This window comes from Cariama cristata, unplaced genomic scaffold (genome assembly GCF_000690535.1).
Source record: "Cariama cristata isolate BGI_N322 unplaced genomic scaffold, ASM69053v1 scaffold7355, whole genome shotgun sequence".
Lineage (NCBI taxonomy): Eukaryota > Metazoa > Chordata > Aves > Cariamiformes > Cariamidae > Cariama > Cariama cristata.
The window spans coordinates 19,285-37,504 of NW_009615728.1; the positions used below are offsets into that span (position 1 = coordinate 19,285).

The window sequence follows — 18,220 nt, forward strand, 5'->3', positions numbered from 1 at the left end:
GACTAGTTTCAACTGAAAATCATGTCCTTTACCTTGAAATTTCAGTAGAGCAAAGCAAAAGCGAACCACTGAGACAATACTGTCTTCGTTATCTGAAATATTAATTTAAACATCCTTTTTCAAAGAAATCTCATGATTCTGAATGGAATATAGGTGTGAACATCGTGACTATAAAAAATATCATGGAGCAGATGTTGCAGAAGTTTCTTCAATGAAGACACACAAGAAGAGTAAACAGCTGTCAGAGGTAAACTAGAGGACTTCTGGGATTCCTCACACTCCTGTTTTTCAATGATTCTAAGAAAAATTGATTTCTTTAGACTCTTTTGAAAACTTTTGCCCAAGAGTCAACAGATACGACGCAAGTCAACTGTCTATTTTCAAAAAAAAAAAAGCCAGTTTAGTTGTGGAATTACCATTAACAGAGTCTAAAAGTAGTTCTCTATAAACTTACTTTCTCAATACTCTAATTCAACCAGCCTGCGTCTTGGTTTTATTCTGCTGAACAGTTGAACTACTGAACACAGCATTACTGTTGTTCTACTGTCATGGTCTGTCTTTCTCCCATTCACGCTGACAACATTAAGTGCTTAAGTAATTATCTTCGAATATTTGTAAAAATAACAGTTTACACACAATCATCTGAAGTGACCTAGGCACATCTTGAAACACTGGCATTTTACTATGATCACATACAGTTTTACCACTGAGGTGCTGAATAATTCCATTCCAGTATGATTACGCGTTCAACTTGCTTGGTTCTTTGATTTGTTTTTTTTAATCATTAACTTAAGCTAATGTAATTTTTGCTGACATTGCACTTATTTTCTTGCTCTCATATATCTAAAATAGAGCATAAGACCTTACTTCTAAACAAGACACTAAACAGGGTCATTAATTAGAAAACTAATTTAATACACAAGTAGATACAAAAATATTCCACAGGCATAAGCAGAGAAAAATCTTTGCACACCAGCACTATTTAACTAATATAGAGTCCTGTTTTGCAATTCACAGCAATGCCTACTAAAGGCAAAACAAACATCTATTTGATCACTGAACAGACAGAGAATTTTAGTAGCTGTCAAGGATAATATACATTGACTCAATTCATCGAATTTCTTAGAAAACGAGCAGAACTTACAGAAAATGACGTGCCATCCTTTGAAACTGCAACAGGGTAAATTCCATCTCCTAGACGCACACAGAGCTCCCAGCTACTTCTCTTTGATTTAGCAATAGGAATTCTAAAAAAGAAACAGATAGAAGAAGAATTTTTAACAGAGATTTCACACGTCTCCCATTTTAACCAGAAGCGCTTGCCTCATAGGACAGTCATGAATGATATAAAATATCATTAATCTATAGACACAGTTGGAGAGCAGACTTGGAAAAAAAAAAACTAAATACATTTTTCTGTCAAATGGCATATAAGGAGAAAATACACTCTACTTTCTTTCTAGATTTGCCTTGGCACACTGGGTACACTGATAAAGTTATAGGAGGCTCTTGAATGCAGCCAGCGCTTGCTGCAGAATTAGCTCAAACAGGATGAAAAGCAGATGAGCAAGTGGGTTGGCAGGAGAATAGCAACAGTGATAGCTGGAGTAGTCTTTTTAAGGGCAAAATACAATGGCTATTTCTTTCATCGCATTCTCAGTAAACCTTAATTAAAGGCCAACTACAGACAAAAGATTCAGCCAAACAAGTAATACAGGTAATTTTATAATTAATACACATTTTAGAGTATCTCATCCACAGAACCCTCCAAGCAAACTGAAAAAATAATGATATAACATCACAGCCCACATGCAGGATTATACCTTTTCCTGCAGCATTCTGTGGCTGCACCAGTTATCAGGTAATGCAAGAAACCTGAATCTTTTCAACTTTAGCTTAAAGAAGCACACTTGACAGCAAAGCAATGAGACCCAAGTCTCCACTCTCGGAAGTTCAGAGGGAAACAAGTAATTTTCAGCTATTTTATTTAAAAGTATATTCTATTTCAGTTTCCTCACCCTAACTTCCCAAATCTCTACCACTTTGTTGGGACAACTGGTATCCAAAAGTATCAGAAAAGTTGCAGCATGAGTGGTTCCCGTATCTTAGCATTAGCAAGCACCGTGTAGCCTAAGGAGAAGGTACGAAGGTGGAGCTTAAACTCCATTAAAACAAAGGCACAGTATTTTGGCATAGCTTTTCTTCCACACTGACCCACACATGTTTAGATTCTCTGTTAGAAATCTATAGAGACAAGTTCATCACCTTTAGGTGACAATGTAAGGATAGTTTCAGCTATAATGTTCATCTATTGTATATTCTAGAGCTTACTACACCATTTTACTGCAGCCTTCAGAGTCTTAAAACTTGGAAACACGTCTTTTCTGTGTCATGCCACATGCATACTCCTGAGGATTGAGGTGCCCCATGAATGACCTCTCCCCAAAGGGAGTGCTCAGGTTCCCTGGGGAAAGAACAGGGAGAGAGAAGGACCTGAGAGGCCTCCAGAGGCCAAGGAGGAGAATTTATCTACCTAAGCCAAGGATAACACACTGACTTGCTAAGGATTTCAACAATTATTTTAAGAAGGTTGAGTTTTTAGACACCTGAAATCTAAGCAAGTACAAGTTGACGTACCTAGTTAGACAAGGAGTTTCCAAAAATTGTGCCTTGCAACATGCCTGAAAAGGGAAAATGGAAACACTAAACACATTGGCTAGGCAAATAGATGCATACTTATTACTTACTTCTGGATCCAAGCCAAATAAGGTCTACATCAGATTTCACCGAACATCTTAGCTCACCTCTAACTATCACTACCCACAAAGCGCATGAAAACAGATAATGAAAATAACCCGTTCCCATACTAATGATGCCAAGTGTCACCTTTCGCATTTAATACACAGCAACAAACGTCAAAACAACAAACCTTAGGAAGTATCTATGGCTTAATAGGCCAATAACATTTCTCAGCATCTCGTCTTGAAAATTCCTGTATGTCACCAAAACATTTAGACTGGCTGATAGGAAACGCAACAGACACGGGAGTTCCTGAAGAGGAGGAACAGGAATTTCCTGCACAGGTAGCAGGCAGCAAGCTGGGAGATGTTTTCATTGCACTTCCCAGTATCAGAGCACCGGTACAGCGGAACGTAGCAGGGTTTTGGCAGAGCCCGGCTAAATCATCCATGGTACTCCACTGTAATAACCAACAGGATTTAGTGGTTTATAGCAACTTCATAATTCTTGTATAAGAGGTAAGACCTCATCTCAAACAGAGCTTAGTAGATCCGCTTCACCAGTGGCATGAGATTCCTCACAGCCTTGTTGCCACGGCCCTGCTTCATATTGCGTTTGACTGGAAGTGACCTCATGAATCTGGCTGCTGGCCATCAAAGGAAAGACAGTCTTGTTCTCCAGCAGGGATTATTTTTGTTCGGTCCTGTCTTGCTGAGCTTTGTCAAGTGTATCTCCAAACAGGATGCGTGCCTCTTGAAAGGCACGGCTCTGATCGCTGCTTTGCCTGGGTTTCAAACAGCCACGCAGGCATATCATTCCCCTCTCTGCAACACCGGTGGTCAGGAGGGCAAGGTCCAGAGCTGCATCTCATACCAAGTACGCGGCAAGTTGTACTTCCCTCCTGGAATTGCTAGATCCATTTGCACAGGGATATTTTTCAGCTTTGCTAATCAAATGCCTGTGGCTTTGTAACTGTAATCTACGGTTACACTGGCTAAGACAGTTACATTAGCTCATGAGAATCCTACTTTTTCTTCATTAAATCAAATTCCTTTCAAAGAAATCATCTTGTAGTAGACTCCATTTTGATGGGATTCTGAAGGTTTTGGTTGGGGTGGTTTTTTCACATTAGTAAGGATCACAAAGTCTAAAATTAGGGATCAAAGTCCAAGTTTCTTGGATATGGAAAGGAAGTTGCTCAAGTCTGTGAACTACTTTAGACATGCAGAAGTTTTTATCAGGCTAAGGAAGGGGTTTTTTGGTGGGGTTTTTTGTTGTTTTGTGGAGGTTTTGTTTGGTTGGGGTTTTTTAATGTCTGAGAAGTCCCAGTGCATGGGAAATAATCTCCTTGCTCCTGGCCAAGGCTGCTTCCTTAGCTGAGAACTCTTCTAAGTGCTCCAAAGGGAAAACATGTGGACTTCTGAAGATACTGTCCACTAGTTCATGGAAAACTCCCCAAACTTCTGGCTACTTTCAAAAATGTATAACTTTCAAAATCCTGCATACTGGGCTGAAATCTGACATATTCTGTTTACAGAAAAAAAGAAAAAAAACCACTGAAAAAAATGTCTTTTTCCTATCATATAAAAGACACAAGAAACTTAAGGGGTTTCGCCTCCAACCCTAGATTCAGGATCCACACAATATGTCTTCCATAGGCTTCAACCCACCCTCCCTTTCTTTGCCCAGTTTTGGCAAATGACATACCATCAAAAAAATTACTTTATTTACACAGAAAGATCACCGGCTATGGGAAGGAACCCAAGTTTCGCAGCAAGATGAGTGCCAGCTGAATGGAAAGCAGGGCCACGGCCGCTGTCGCCCCTTGCCAGGAGCATTACGCACAAAGAGAAGGAGGGCGCAGAGGCAGCATTGCGGCCGCAACGACAGGAGCAGGGTGCGGAAGGGTGTTACAAACTCCCTCCATACAGAGACGGGCAGTTCTGAACCTCTCTACTCCATACTGCCTTCTAAAGGGAAGCATCACGAGCAATAGGGGCACAGATGACGAAGAGTACGGTGACGGCCTGGCTCTAAGTTATAAAGGCATTACTCTAAAGCACTGAAGTTATAAAAACGTGTAAACGGAGCGAGAAGAAAAACAGCAGCGTTTGCCTGCTTAGTTATTTATTTTCAACCTCTGTCACTGTTTGTTGAACTCCAGATGATGTCATGGTCCCATAATTTATTTCATACATTGCACAGTGTATTATGTCCCTTTTACCCCCAACTGTCAGGGGAGAGAGAGAGAGGGAGATACTTTATAATAACGCAGCAATTATAGCCCCTGCTTTCTTTGCAAGTTTTCAGCGAGGGAAGCAGACAACTGCTAAAAATTTTAGATCAACACACACTTACCGTGCTCACGGAAAACAAGACAGTAGTTAAACTATTATCTATTCTAGTCAGAAACAAATAACGAAAGAAAACAGGCATTCACAAAAGCAAGTCAAGCAATGACTCTGCCCCGGCCCATCCATTTTTGATTGTCATCAACCAATCAGACAGAAGGAACTCAATAAAACTACAATTTTGTGCAGTTTGTGGCAAATAAACTCCTCTCTCCTGATTACCGATGATGATGTAATGAGCTATGATAAATGTCACCCGCTCCTAAAGGGTCAGGAAATTGAGTATAGATTTATTTTTTTTTTTTACTTCCAATTCAAAAATGTGAGTTTTAACGCTGGGGGGGGGTGGGGCAGAACTTACAAATTCTCTCTACTTCTGATATTTTTGCTGCATAATACCTTACATAAATACAGAGAAATCCCAAACCGTCATAACAAATTCTCCTGTTATGAAAGATTATAAGCATTCGAAAACAACATTATATGACGCTCCGTAAAGCTGCTTTTCAATTGTGCAATTACCTATTCAGCAGTTAAATAAAAGTGAAATATTGACTTAAAACAATGTTAATGGTCAAAGAATCATTAAGAAATCCTTCATCATAACTTTCACAGCAGGTGGCCTGTAAAATGATCAAGAATAATGTGCTGGATTCTGTAGCCACCAAGGTCAGTTTCTGCATACAAATCTTTGCAGGGGGAGAAAAAAAGACCTTCAGAAAGTGGGCCATTCATCTGAACCAAGTTCAGAGAATTTCCAGCACTGTGAAAAGATATGTTATGCAAGCACATAGATGTATTCAGTGGGGGTAGACTGAACCAGCTACATGGAGACTACAAAGGAGCCCTCCCATGGCTCATGAATAAGTCGAGGAAATGATCAGAAAAAAAATGGAGAGATGTTTAGACAGATGGCCCACTTAAAATGCCTGGGACAGGGCATAAGCAATTTTAATGAAACTTTAGATCTACCATATAAATTGTTTCTTATTTTCTCTGCCCACCCCTCCCCTCCAAAAAAAAACCTCAAGAAAGGCAAATAGAAATTTAACAACTCAAACAAGAGCCTATCTTATGATGTAGGGAAAAAAAAAAAAAAAAAGGAAAAAGGGAAGTAAATCTCACACTTTTGAGCATTATTGGTTTAATAAGTTCATATACAAAGAACTATCCTTCACAGAACCTTCAACTATCAGACGAATATAAAAGCAGGGAATGGACAGATTAAAAGAATTCTAAACAGAAGTGTACTGCCAAACAAAACAAAAACCTAAGCTTTACTATCTCAGTACTTTCAACACTTTCCAACATAAAAGTTCATGGTTGCACAGAAAAGATAAAAGCAGCACTTTCACAGGATTATTTTAAGGACTAAAAATTATGTGAAAGGAACCTAAGAATCTGGGAATATTTTATTCAGCAATTTGAAGTATTTTCTACATCTATTCACACACATTTTCTACATATATTCAGATTGATCCAGCTATATCATGTGCACTTTTACATAAAAATGGATTTTCCTTCTTTCTGCTTTGTGCACGCATATGTATACATATACCCCTTCCACCGAGAATATGAAAATATACCACCATTAGAGTAAACTCTAGTTCTGCACGTCATACAAAATAATAACCTCTACTAGCCCCTGTGCCAGCTGATCAGACGAAGGCTGAAAGAATTACTCAATGGTTATGCCAAAATCATTTTACATGACATTTTCTTCCCTATTACATTTTGATCAATAACAAATATGCATGTTTATAGCCAGGTACTCTATCTGAATAGTGACCACAGGAAAAAATTAAACTACACGGAAGGTAAACTAGAAAATAAAAAGCACTGCTTTAAGAGGATGCAATGGAGTGCCCTGTGCTTTCATTCAAAACAGCACACATCTGGATGCTTCCTTTTCCTTTAACAGAAGCCTTTTGGCCGATTTGCATGGACGCAAGGGCCTGCAATCCAGTGCCCTCATCGGTGAATCCCAGATCAAGGGTCAATAAAGAAACAGTTAGAGCTAGATGTTATAAATCTAGGGTGAATTTAGGCACTCAGATCTAAGCCTGTGGCTCAACCCCTTTCATCTTCATTTAAGTGGTAAGTAACCCCGCAGACAACCTGAGCTCATCCTTTTCCACGCCACTCGGAGGGTCTCCAAGCTTGCGGCCCCCAAAGCAAGCCTAACCCCTAATCCGACTACGTTGCAGCGAGCTTCCTCAGCAGCCTGGCAGCGGGGCAGGAACGAGGGGTTCCTCTGCCAAAGCTGCCCCCGTAGCCTTAAAGACAACACGTGCTGCAAGCGTGCAGGCAAACAGCAACAATTCTAAGCCTCTTGAAAATTTTTCTTTGGCTTTTTTTGGCTTTAAATCTATCAGGGAAAGGAAGCAGGCTTGCTGCTATTGCCCACCTCGCCCCAAATTCATGCTTGCAGTGTATATGTCCAGAGAATGAAAGATCCGGGTTGTCGGTCTCCCTCAGCCTGTGAGGGTTCACCTCTACCACCCATCTCTCAAGAGAAAGAGCCAGGGCCCAGGTAGGCATTGGAGAACCCACCATCCTACCCGGCTGATGGTAGGAAGGAATGAGACTCACGGAGACTCAGAGAATGCAGTTTTGCAGCCGGATGATGCACCCTGCGAGACAAAGAGTTTCGGCATTTGGTCCTACGCCAGGAAATTTCTACGTGCTTTGCATTTAACAAACTGGACGAAACACAAAGCAATCCTGGGAGCTGTAAGTACAGTCCAAGACCTCTCAATTTCAGGGGAGGGTCAGACTGCCCAGTCCTTCAGCAGATGCCAACATACCTTGAAAATTACAAATAAATAAATGTAAAACATGATATCTGAAACCTATTTCCTCTCCTATGACACGTCAGGGCCTACTTTAGCATTTGGTTTCTCTTGGAAAAAGGAAACATCACCAGCATTAATGCTGGGGAAGAGATGTTGCTCCTTGTCTCATTGCAAGCATTTGTGAGAGGAGAAGCAAGGAAGATTCAAATCATGTGTTCACAAGTACAGAGAAAAGACATTTATTTTCCATATAATTTACAAGGCTGTGCTTCTGACCTGTTCTTTCAAACCATCTTTCCTAAATTGGCAAAACTATTTACCAAAGAAAGAACTACTTGCAAGCAGGTGTTTTTAATCAGATCAGTCAACAAGATCGACTTGTGTGTGCTGACAATTGTTATAGAGAAAAATCGGAAAATCTATTTGACAAAAAAAAAATTGGGAGCTATTTCTCCTCCATTAAAGTATTTCATTTCACAACTTTGTTTCTCTCTGACATCCTTTATTTTTAACAAGAGTTTACTTTGGGCAGTTGGAAAAACTAATAATAATAATAACACACTCCACAACAGGAAAATGACAAACTCCTTTTCCCATTATTTCCTTGAACAAGTAAACTTATTAAATTCTCTTATTGTGCAGATATTTAGGAATAGTCTTACAATAATTATTTCACTCTCTTATAATGCTCAAAGAGCTTCAGAACAAATCACTGTGAGGCAGTAGGGAGGACTACAGCTCTTCCGTTAGCATCATCCAGTAGCAGTTATATCCTTTCACATAACATGACGGTACTGGGATGCAGCTCCTTGATGGGCAGCCTGTTTCCTGCACCTCCATTCAAACAATGGCTGTGCCCGGTAATACTGTGCTATTTTTCACTTTCTATTAAGTTTAGAATATTACAGGTTTCCAGTGCATGTTAAAAACAGGCAGCAAGCAATCTCTAAATTACTAATACGAAAATGGAGGTGAAACGATTAGAAGGTTATCTACTGATAAGTTTGATAAGGTAACAGTCATTCAGTCTTACATTACGCATAAGACTATTTTCCATACTCAATTAATTTTTGAAACATTCACGCAATCTCCATGTTAGGCTTGCTGTACTCATCCCAGTAGCGAAATCGGCCTGACTTGTAGCCTACTAATCTCCACCCAAATTGCCACTAACCACTGTAAACCTGAATTCAAAATACATTTGCTGCTCCAAATCGTCAACTCTTTCGTCAGAATTCAGAATTTCAGTTATTCACCCACTTTTTCGGTAGAAGTTCTAGACAGCATGATATCTCAGAAATAATCAAGACAACATACAATGGGTATGAGAACATCAACGTTTTAGTTCAGATCAGGCTTAGTTCTCAAAGCAAATTATCCCAATCATCTGCACTTACGCTGCTTTAGATCACACTGCACAATGGTCTCAGGACACGGGAAGCAGGTTCCTGTCTGATGCAAGACAGACAGAAGCCAGGCTCCAGAACTGCACCCAGCAAACTCCAGTCACAAATGGGCATTCAGTCCACAGGACTGGACTAGAACTAATCAAAAGTCAAATATATGCAGTGAGAGTATCAGCTCCTCATCATGAACTAGAAACCCACTTGTATGGGTACACACAGGTAGATGAAATACTGAAGAATCCTTTATTCACATCAAGAGATTTTGATCTTAATGACACTTTCTGCAATTGCACTCCCTCAGAACCATAAGCTCAGTATTCAGTTTAGATACTGAGCCACAGTTTAAAAGGTAAACAAAAACCTGATACTGAAATGCAGCTCAAAACCCTTTATTTAGTTGCCCCAGTGACACAGAGTTAAGAAGTGCTTAGCACCTGCCAGCTCCTCTTAGTCGACAAGCAATGAGAACGCTGCACAGTGCAGCACATTTGAAAAACCATTCTGCTAATTTGAAGGAGAAAATACATAAATTAGAATCAAATTAAAAACTTCCATTTTGAAAAAAATCTTGGCCTGACAGTGCTGCCTCTATCCTGTTATCTAGTAATATCTTCTTGAACACATCACCATTTCTCCAACTATCAGTAATTCAGAAGATCAGGTCCCCCCCAAAACACATTAACCTAGCTCTTTCTTATTCAGAGATACACATCTGCACCCTTAGACAGTCGCAGCCACCATTAAAGGCACTAACATCTCACCGAAATGCAGTATTTCTTTAAAGAGCAAAGTTTATAAGACTCAATACAGGGAAACCTGTCAGCACTTGCTCAACTTACTAAATGAAGCACCAGATCAGGACTGAGAGACAATTACTACAGTCAAGGGAAAAGGAAAGACACGAGAAGGCGGCCACCTCGGAGGGAATCTGGCAACAGCACTGGGAGGAAGAACACCAGCCTTCTTCAAGGCCCACAGGCAACAGTGTGCAAACAAAAATTCCATTAAGCTAGCAGAAACCAAACTGTCTTAGAGCCAAACTGAAAATACCTTCTTACAGAACACCACCTCCAAATACTTTCTTGAGGTTATTGTTAAGAACTACGTATTGAATGCTATCTTTCCTGTGTTCAATAGTTTCATTTAGGTCTCTCACTTAAGCCTTACTACAGTCCCCTTTCGACTGGTCAGTCCCCTCAGAATTAACCCGATTATATTGCCAGAAGTATGGAATTTCTGCCACGCTTTGCAGTACCAATGATTTGACTTGGTCTCTCTGAAGCCTGTAACATCTGTAATATCCAAAAGGTCATTATTTAAAACAGAATTCTACTCTTTTTTTTTCTGCATCTTGGAAAACACAATGCTTGCACCCAATGTCAGCAGGGTTCCAGAGTATTGCAAGAGCTCACCCATCACACAGACCTTACCACGTCCCACAAACTTGTTGCAGCAGAACCAAAAGAGTATATCCAAGAGCTTAACTACCTCATGTCAATGAGATCAGTTCTGTAATACAGCTGTACTGATCACATTTGTTCTGTTGTGATTTCTCCTCTATACGAGACTTAATTCAGGAAATACATAGAATGCACATTCAGGACGGCACGCAGTCCCAGAAAAGGATGGTCAGATTTTTCCCTCACTAGCCATCCTATACACCCTAGTGTAAGAAACAGAAGCTGGCCAAGAACAGCGATTAATTTGCAACAATATATTTTTCTAGACAGTGGCTAGGTTTTCAAAAAGCAGCTTCTTTACTGCATACACAAGAACTAGTGCTGGGTGACAGCACAAATATCAACGACGGATCTACCGAACCACAGACAAATGTGATTAGAGCGTTTGGTTAGAGGTACTCAAGCCAGTTTCCAACAGGCAATGTGACAGTTACTTCCTCTCCCCAACGTATAAAAAATGTGGCATGTTTCACAGATTCTAAAGCTTTGTTCTCTATTTCTTCTGTACTAGATTCCTACGGAACAAATTAATGCCACTAATTCTGTTAAGTTAAAGAGAAAAAAATAGCAGACGAAAAAAACCCCAAGAGTTCATTAAAAATTATATTAGATAACATAAAACATGCATATCTTCAAGAAGTACTAATTTTTTGTCTAGACAATTACAGCATACACCAGAGCTCCAATGACTCACATTACCTTCAACAGATCTTCTGATGCACTTTTAGCTTACATCCAGAGTTCAGACCACTGAGCTTTCACCATCTGATATTAACCACCTCTTCCCTTTATAACTCACGGAAAGAGAAAGGTACCTCTCCACAATAAGTTAGACCTCGCATAGGCTGAGCTACCTTTAGGTGACGCTTACCTGTATTTATTACATTATTTGGGCACTCTGAATCTGGGCCACAGAAACCTAGGCTCAAACAGTTTATTTAACAAAGCCATATGTATTCAAAGGAAGATAAATCTCTATTGCCCTCCATATATTTTCATCCTTCTAAGAGGACACTTGCCATTGTTCCTATTATGGTCTCACAAGCAAAGAGAAGAAAGCTAGTGAGAAAAAAAATTGTGTGTAGGTTTCCTACTTACCTAAAGTTATATGCACCAGATGCAAATGAAAGAATTTCAGAATAAATTATTAGTTAAACTAGGATTGATTGTGAAGGACAAAAAATGTGCAACAGCTAGTGCCTCATGCTCAGTATTAATAAAAGAGACTTCTGCCCACTAAGCTTTCTGCCGACTAAAGCTGAAGTAGAGAAGCCAGGTTGTATAGGTGGGACGGACCCAAGGAGTGGCAATAACACAACTGCACATAAAGTTTAACACAAAGTGGGTCTTCTACTTACGCTTCCTTCTGCTTATTTGGGGAGAATCACGATCAATATAGCTTGGGAACATAAAAATGGCCATACTGGGTGGCTCAAATATCCATCTAGCCCAATATTCGGTGATCAAGAGTAGATAGTCTAATAAGGTATAAGAACAGTACAAGAACATAGTCACACTTCTACAACGTCCTTAACCAGAAGTTCCTTCTCCTTCCTCGCCTTTCGCCAAGATAATAAGCACTAATGAAAGTAGTTCGGTAATTCACAAAGCAAAGAAATAAATTTCCTAAATAAAACACATTTCACACACACACACAATGTATAAATAACATGACCCACATGTAGTATGCACCACACAGGTACATTTTTCTATGCTCAGAAAACACATTTTTCTTTAAACATTATTTCTTACACATCAAATTATTAAAGAATATGATTACACATATTGTTTAAAAAGATGGTACTGTTCCTCTTTCTTAGTAAGTTAATATGTAAAACTATTTTTCTGTAAACGTTCCTATTCTATAAACAATCACGAGCAAACAACTTGTCTGTGGTCAAGACGATCATCAAAAAGAATACCAAGACTATTTTTTCCTTACACAGAAAAAACAGAAACATTTTGAACAGAAAAGGTAAAGTAAAACTGTTGCACAAACATGACATGGCATACACCTCCTCACTGGTTTTGATCCAGTGTCTGCAATTCTGCCCGCTGCTGTCTCCTAAACTTTAGACGGAAAACTACCAATAATCAGTAGAGAAACAAACAGCAAGGGAAGAGCCAAAGTATTTTCAAAACACACCTTCAGAAGTAGCGTACGGCAGCTGAGAGAAGAGACCTTTGGAAGATGTTTAGAAACGGTTCTCACAACTTTGCCTTCAACCTCAACCCTTCCTTTGTGCTTTCCCGCTCCTGCTGAGGGAATCCATACACGGCAGCCATGTTTTCTCTAAGCCCACAGTCTCCTCGTCCATATTCAACATCATTTCTCCAAAATGCAGATGACCGCAGCCCCTTGAGGGAACCCATACACGGCAGCCATGTTCTCTCTAGGCCCAAAGTCTCCTCACCCACATCCAACATAATTTCTCTAAAATGCAAATGACCGCAGCCCCTTCTGGGCCCTCCTGTGTGAGACGAGCTGGCCTTGTCTCTTCCAAGAGTTGTTCTCCACCCTGTGAACGCCACAATTTCTCATGGCAATCCAAATCCTTTAAACTGTGAAACAGCAAAATGCTATCAGCTCTCACTAATCCTTGCTTCTGGGAAGACACATACGAATGACTGAAAAGCTGAGGAAGTGGAAGAGAGGAGAGCTGTGGAATGGTGCGGCAATGCCCAATGTAAGGGGACTGAAGCGTCAATGGCCATAAGACTATCAGGATTTTGGAAATGGCTGCAACGGAGATTTACTCTATTCACTCAGAAGGGTTCACTTCAAATAGGTGTTACGACTTGGGAAAAGGAAGCCCGCAGTAGAGGCAGACATGCAATGTCCGAGATCAAAGAGTGAAAAAAGTCACAGCTAATAGAGAAATAAGGTGGACAATGTTAGTAAATATCTTAAAATGATTGTGATTTTCCTGAGCATACAAGTAATAAGAAAAAAGGATTTGCTGCAGGGGAGTGTGGGGAAAATGTAGGATTTAGAGGAGAAGTGCTTTCCCTCGTTCGAGGAAAGGAACAGAGAGAAGCTGTTTGTTGGTTTAGGGTGCCTCGCTCGTGGAAGGACATGAAGAGCTGGGTGCACTCAGATGAGGACCTGCTTTAAATTTCAGTGTCTGGTAGAAAAATGGGCAGCAGGGCCTGGAGAAAAATCATTACTGCATGGCCACCAAGGTGTATCCGATCACCGGCCATGGCAGAGAGAGCAGCCTCACAAACACGTACCACAACGCTGGGGTAAAGACAGAAGCTTAAAGCCTAGGAAGGATAAAATCCAGCAAATACCCCAGATTTTTTGAAGTGCTTTTTAAATCTGCAATTCAATAGGCAAATAAATTATTTGTGTCATGGCACTACTAACTGCAGCAAGACTAATTTTACTGAGCACCGCAGAGAGACAGGATAAAGACCTGTCATCATCTCCTTTCTAAGGCGATGGGTAAACATCCCTGGTTTCAAAAGAACCGGGTCCTGCGCTGTTCTTTCCTGCCCAGCCTTTCTCACACTACAGGCTTTGAAGACGCATGTCAAAGGGAAGCCACGGCCAAAACAAACTCCAAGCACCACATCTAATTTACGCAGAGAAGTAAACCATTAAAGAATGGTCTGTGAAAGATATTGAAGAATCATCCATCATCACAAAAGGAAAAGTCATCTGAGCAGTCTCAACACAAATCCAGGGGAAAACATCCAGGCCTTTGAATACTTACTATAAACCAACAGAAATCAGGATATTTTAAATTTAAGGCACCATCTATCCCCAGTATCCCATCTGAAACAGGACACATATCCATGTAGTTTTTCTTTTAAGAGTCACAACACCATCAGGCTACAAAGACAAAAATATACAGCACCTAAGGTGGAACAAAAAGGGCTACCTCAAATGCAGGTAGCAGATCACTGATTTTGAGTTGTGCAAATCTCAGGCGTGAGATTCAACTCCAACATAGCGAACAGCGGTACAATTAGCAATACTATCTCTCAAATACTTCTGCCATTAGAATTGCACAAATCTGCATTGCCACAAAGCAACAAATGGGCCTGCTGTCTTACATATAAAGAAATGAAAAATGTTCTTTTTTTTTATTATTGCTCGGTAACGAACATACCAGGAAATACCTTACCAAGAAAGTGAAGAAAGAGCTCTCCAAGACCTCCAAGACGAGGGCAGGACTCATTTTTCTCATCAAAATGTTTCTTCAATATTTTCACTTAAACACACACACACTAAAACTATGGAGACCTGCCTTTCTAAAAGTTGAAAAGAAAAAAGTCTTCACTAAATTTTGTATGTTTACCCTTTTAATCTTACCCTTAAACAAGACTGAGTTGAGCACAACTGCAGTGAAGGTCAGCTTCTACACTGGCATATCAGATTTCAAGCCAACAGCTCTTTTATTTAAAATATGTTAGATAAAAAGGTAATATGCTCTCTGTAAGAGTTCCCTTGAGGTTAGAAGATCCAATAAATTAACTGTTACCATATGTTTGTCTCCTTTTGGCAAAATTCAGTAACAAAACACTGCCAAACCTCTTCTGGCAGGTAATAATATTTGGTAGCTTATAGTACAACTTGGGAAAAAAGGAAACTGGACAGACAGCTTGGAAATTAATAGAAGAAACTGCATTTCTATCCTTGTACAGTTAGCTATATGCTGTTGAAAGAAAAATTCTAACAAAGTCAGCTCCATAGGTCTGATCTATAATAAGCAGCTGCCTCCTCAAAAAGAGCTCTATCAAAAGCAAACTCAAACACTCCAGCTAGTACCATGATGCAAATATTCTGCATTTTTTTTCTACACAATGCTAGATATGTATGATCTATTTTGCAAATGAGAAGCTTTGTAAAATTAGTATTCTTAAGTGTTAAAATGCGTATTATTAATGCTTTCATTACAGAGGGCTTATTTCATTATAAATGAGCAAAGTCTGGGCTTATTTGTGACACCGTGCTCTTAAGTTTCATTTATGTTAAAATTCAATACTTCTTTTTCTCCTCCACATCTTTTATACCTACATAATTGAAACTAGAACATGACAGATAAAAAGCCTTTAACACTACACCTCTAATTATAATCATAGGCATAGGATATGAAAGTCTGGGTATTTTAAGGACATCTATTACAGACTTTTTTTTAATTCCAGCTAAACAGGTGGGGGCGAACCTAGCTGGTCCTGTTCATTTACCAAGACAAGCAGGACATGCTCTGTAAGGTCGCAGTTATAAGAAATCAATGCTTTTTCAGATATGAAAATGTCCATTTCATCTTTGCAATCATCTATGATAACGTACTCTAAATTCCCTATTATTCTCATTTCCAATAAAACGGATATAGCCTGTTGTTCATGCCCTGATGGTTTGCATGTACAGGAAAAACAAGAGACTTAAAAATTCTGTATTTCTTGAACCAATTGCATCATCCCATTAAATTCTAATTTTGATGTATATAAATCACTTGCTACTCAGCTTACAGTTCCACACACGTATCTGGCAAGCAGTTTGAAGCAGGTTGACAGGTATAGGCCAGACATTTCACTTCTTAAAGTCATGTTATTGCATAAGTTAATCCTATATTTGCATCAATTTGATTAGAAGCACTTACAGGTAAAAGTAATCCTAAAGCATAGGTTTAAAGATTATAACATAAGCTTCTGGAAAGTTTTTCCAGAAGAAAAATATTTTTGCCATTCTACAGATGCTTGCCTCATTCAGCCTTTTGGGATTTTTATTAATAATCTTCTCATTACTGTATTCATCTTCTGATTTCTTATTTTTTATTTTAAGTAAGGCAATTTCTGTGAAGACTTGACACTGAAATCGGAGACTTCATTACCCTGCAAAATATATCCACAGTTCAAAGTATTTAAGAGGGTTAAACAAAATGCAAACATTTAATGCAACATTAAGCATGTGAAATAAAAACTTGATTGCCTAAAGAAAGCATGCTATGCTGTTACCCTGGTGACAGGTTAAAAAAGGATTGTGAGCTGAATGGCTGTATGATATGAAATTAAAATGTTTCACATCGAACAATCCAAAATGAATTGGGAAAGGTTAGAGCAGAGGAGAGAGAAATCAATTCTCCAATGGCAATGGTGAATGGAAGTGAAGTCTGAATAGGATTTGCCAGTGGGGTGCAACAGCTGCCAAATATCCTGCAGCCAAAGAATTACAATAATACTGATGAAGTGTGCAAGAGCTTTTGGAATCATTGCAGGGAACAGAGAAATACTCCTACAATAATGAGGCCATTCTGTGTCCCATCCCACTTTCACAGTTGAATCAAAGGAAAAAGAAACGGTTGAAAATTGTAATACTCAATAACAAAGGTATAAATGAATTATCTATCCCTTCAATCAATATCTTATATTTAACTACAGCCTTTGTCAAGCATGAATGAAGCAAGCATGCTAAAGAATGGGCAAATCGACACATACATGTAAAAGTATGCAGACAATATTGAATGAGAGACTTTTTCTTCACATACGTTTTCTTGACAACAGTTTCTACTGCAACAGCATCCAGAATGAGCTGCTCTATACTACCCAAACAAACAGCAGGACACCGCCAGTGCCTCAAGGAACTTCACAAGGTAAGGTGCTGATGTTCGTGTTTATCTTATTTATGTTAATACTCCCAGGAAAGAAACACCAGCAAAACTTCTCACCTGAATGCAGCTAACACACACATTTACTGAGCTTAGAGTCCCCCAAAGTCAAGAAAAATTTTGTCCTTCCATAAAAACCTCCGACACAACTTCACTTCTGCCCTTCGAAACTCCAAATATACAGATGGAGAGGAAAAACTACGCTACAAAAAGCTGTAAAATGACCAGGGAGCATGTGACAATTAGCACACACCTTGCTAGTTCTACGGTTTCATGCATACACTTTTTACATGCAGACAAATATTAAAGAACTGGTTTAGGAGGTATAAACCTGCATGAGAAGAAAGAATTGTTGGGCTTATAAAAGGGATCAAAGGAAAGGAAAGAGAGAGAGGTCTCGCGGTAAAGAGAGGATCTTGCAGAAGAAGAGGTTGTGAGCAAAGCGTGGATGAGAAAAGGGCCAGATTCACAACTAAAAAGGGTCGGGAACATGGCAGCACAACAGAAAACATTCACATGTGTATACTACATAAACTCAAGTTTCAACAGTAAGTGAACAGTAGCCACAGAAGCTATAAAGCTCCTACAGCAGCTGCTGTTTTCCCAGCAGACATGGTGAAAATAAAAAACAAACAGGGACTTAGTCAGGTCCATTTACTTTGGTGAACGGCTTTCCCACCAGCAATCACCTCAGCCAGATGCATGCCGCTGCTCCGGGGATCTTCCCAAGAGATGCGCAGCGAGGTTCCAACTTTTCCTAATGATTATCTTCGTAACGATTTCATAATGGTTATCAACTCTAAAGATTGAGCAAGCATGGATTCCTGAGTGCCCAGGACACTTTTTTCCCTA

The 18,220-nt window shown here is 39.5% G+C and overlaps 1 protein-coding gene across 1 annotated transcript in view; it reads right to left on the reverse strand.

Annotated features, from left to right (window-relative positions):
- Positions 1 to 1,144: 1,144 nt before the first annotated feature.
- The window catches only part of PCCA (propionyl CoA carboxylase, alpha polypeptide), a gene marked incomplete at both ends in the record, with an annotated part of 99,509 nt that continues 82,433 nt past the window's right edge, over positions 1,145 to 18,220 (reverse strand). Inside the window, one exon of the mRNA XM_009699920.1 lies at positions 1,145 to 1,247. Coding sequence (XP_009698222.1) covers positions 1,145 to 1,247 — 103 coding nt within the window. The remainder of the gene's footprint in view (positions 1,248 to 18,220) is intronic.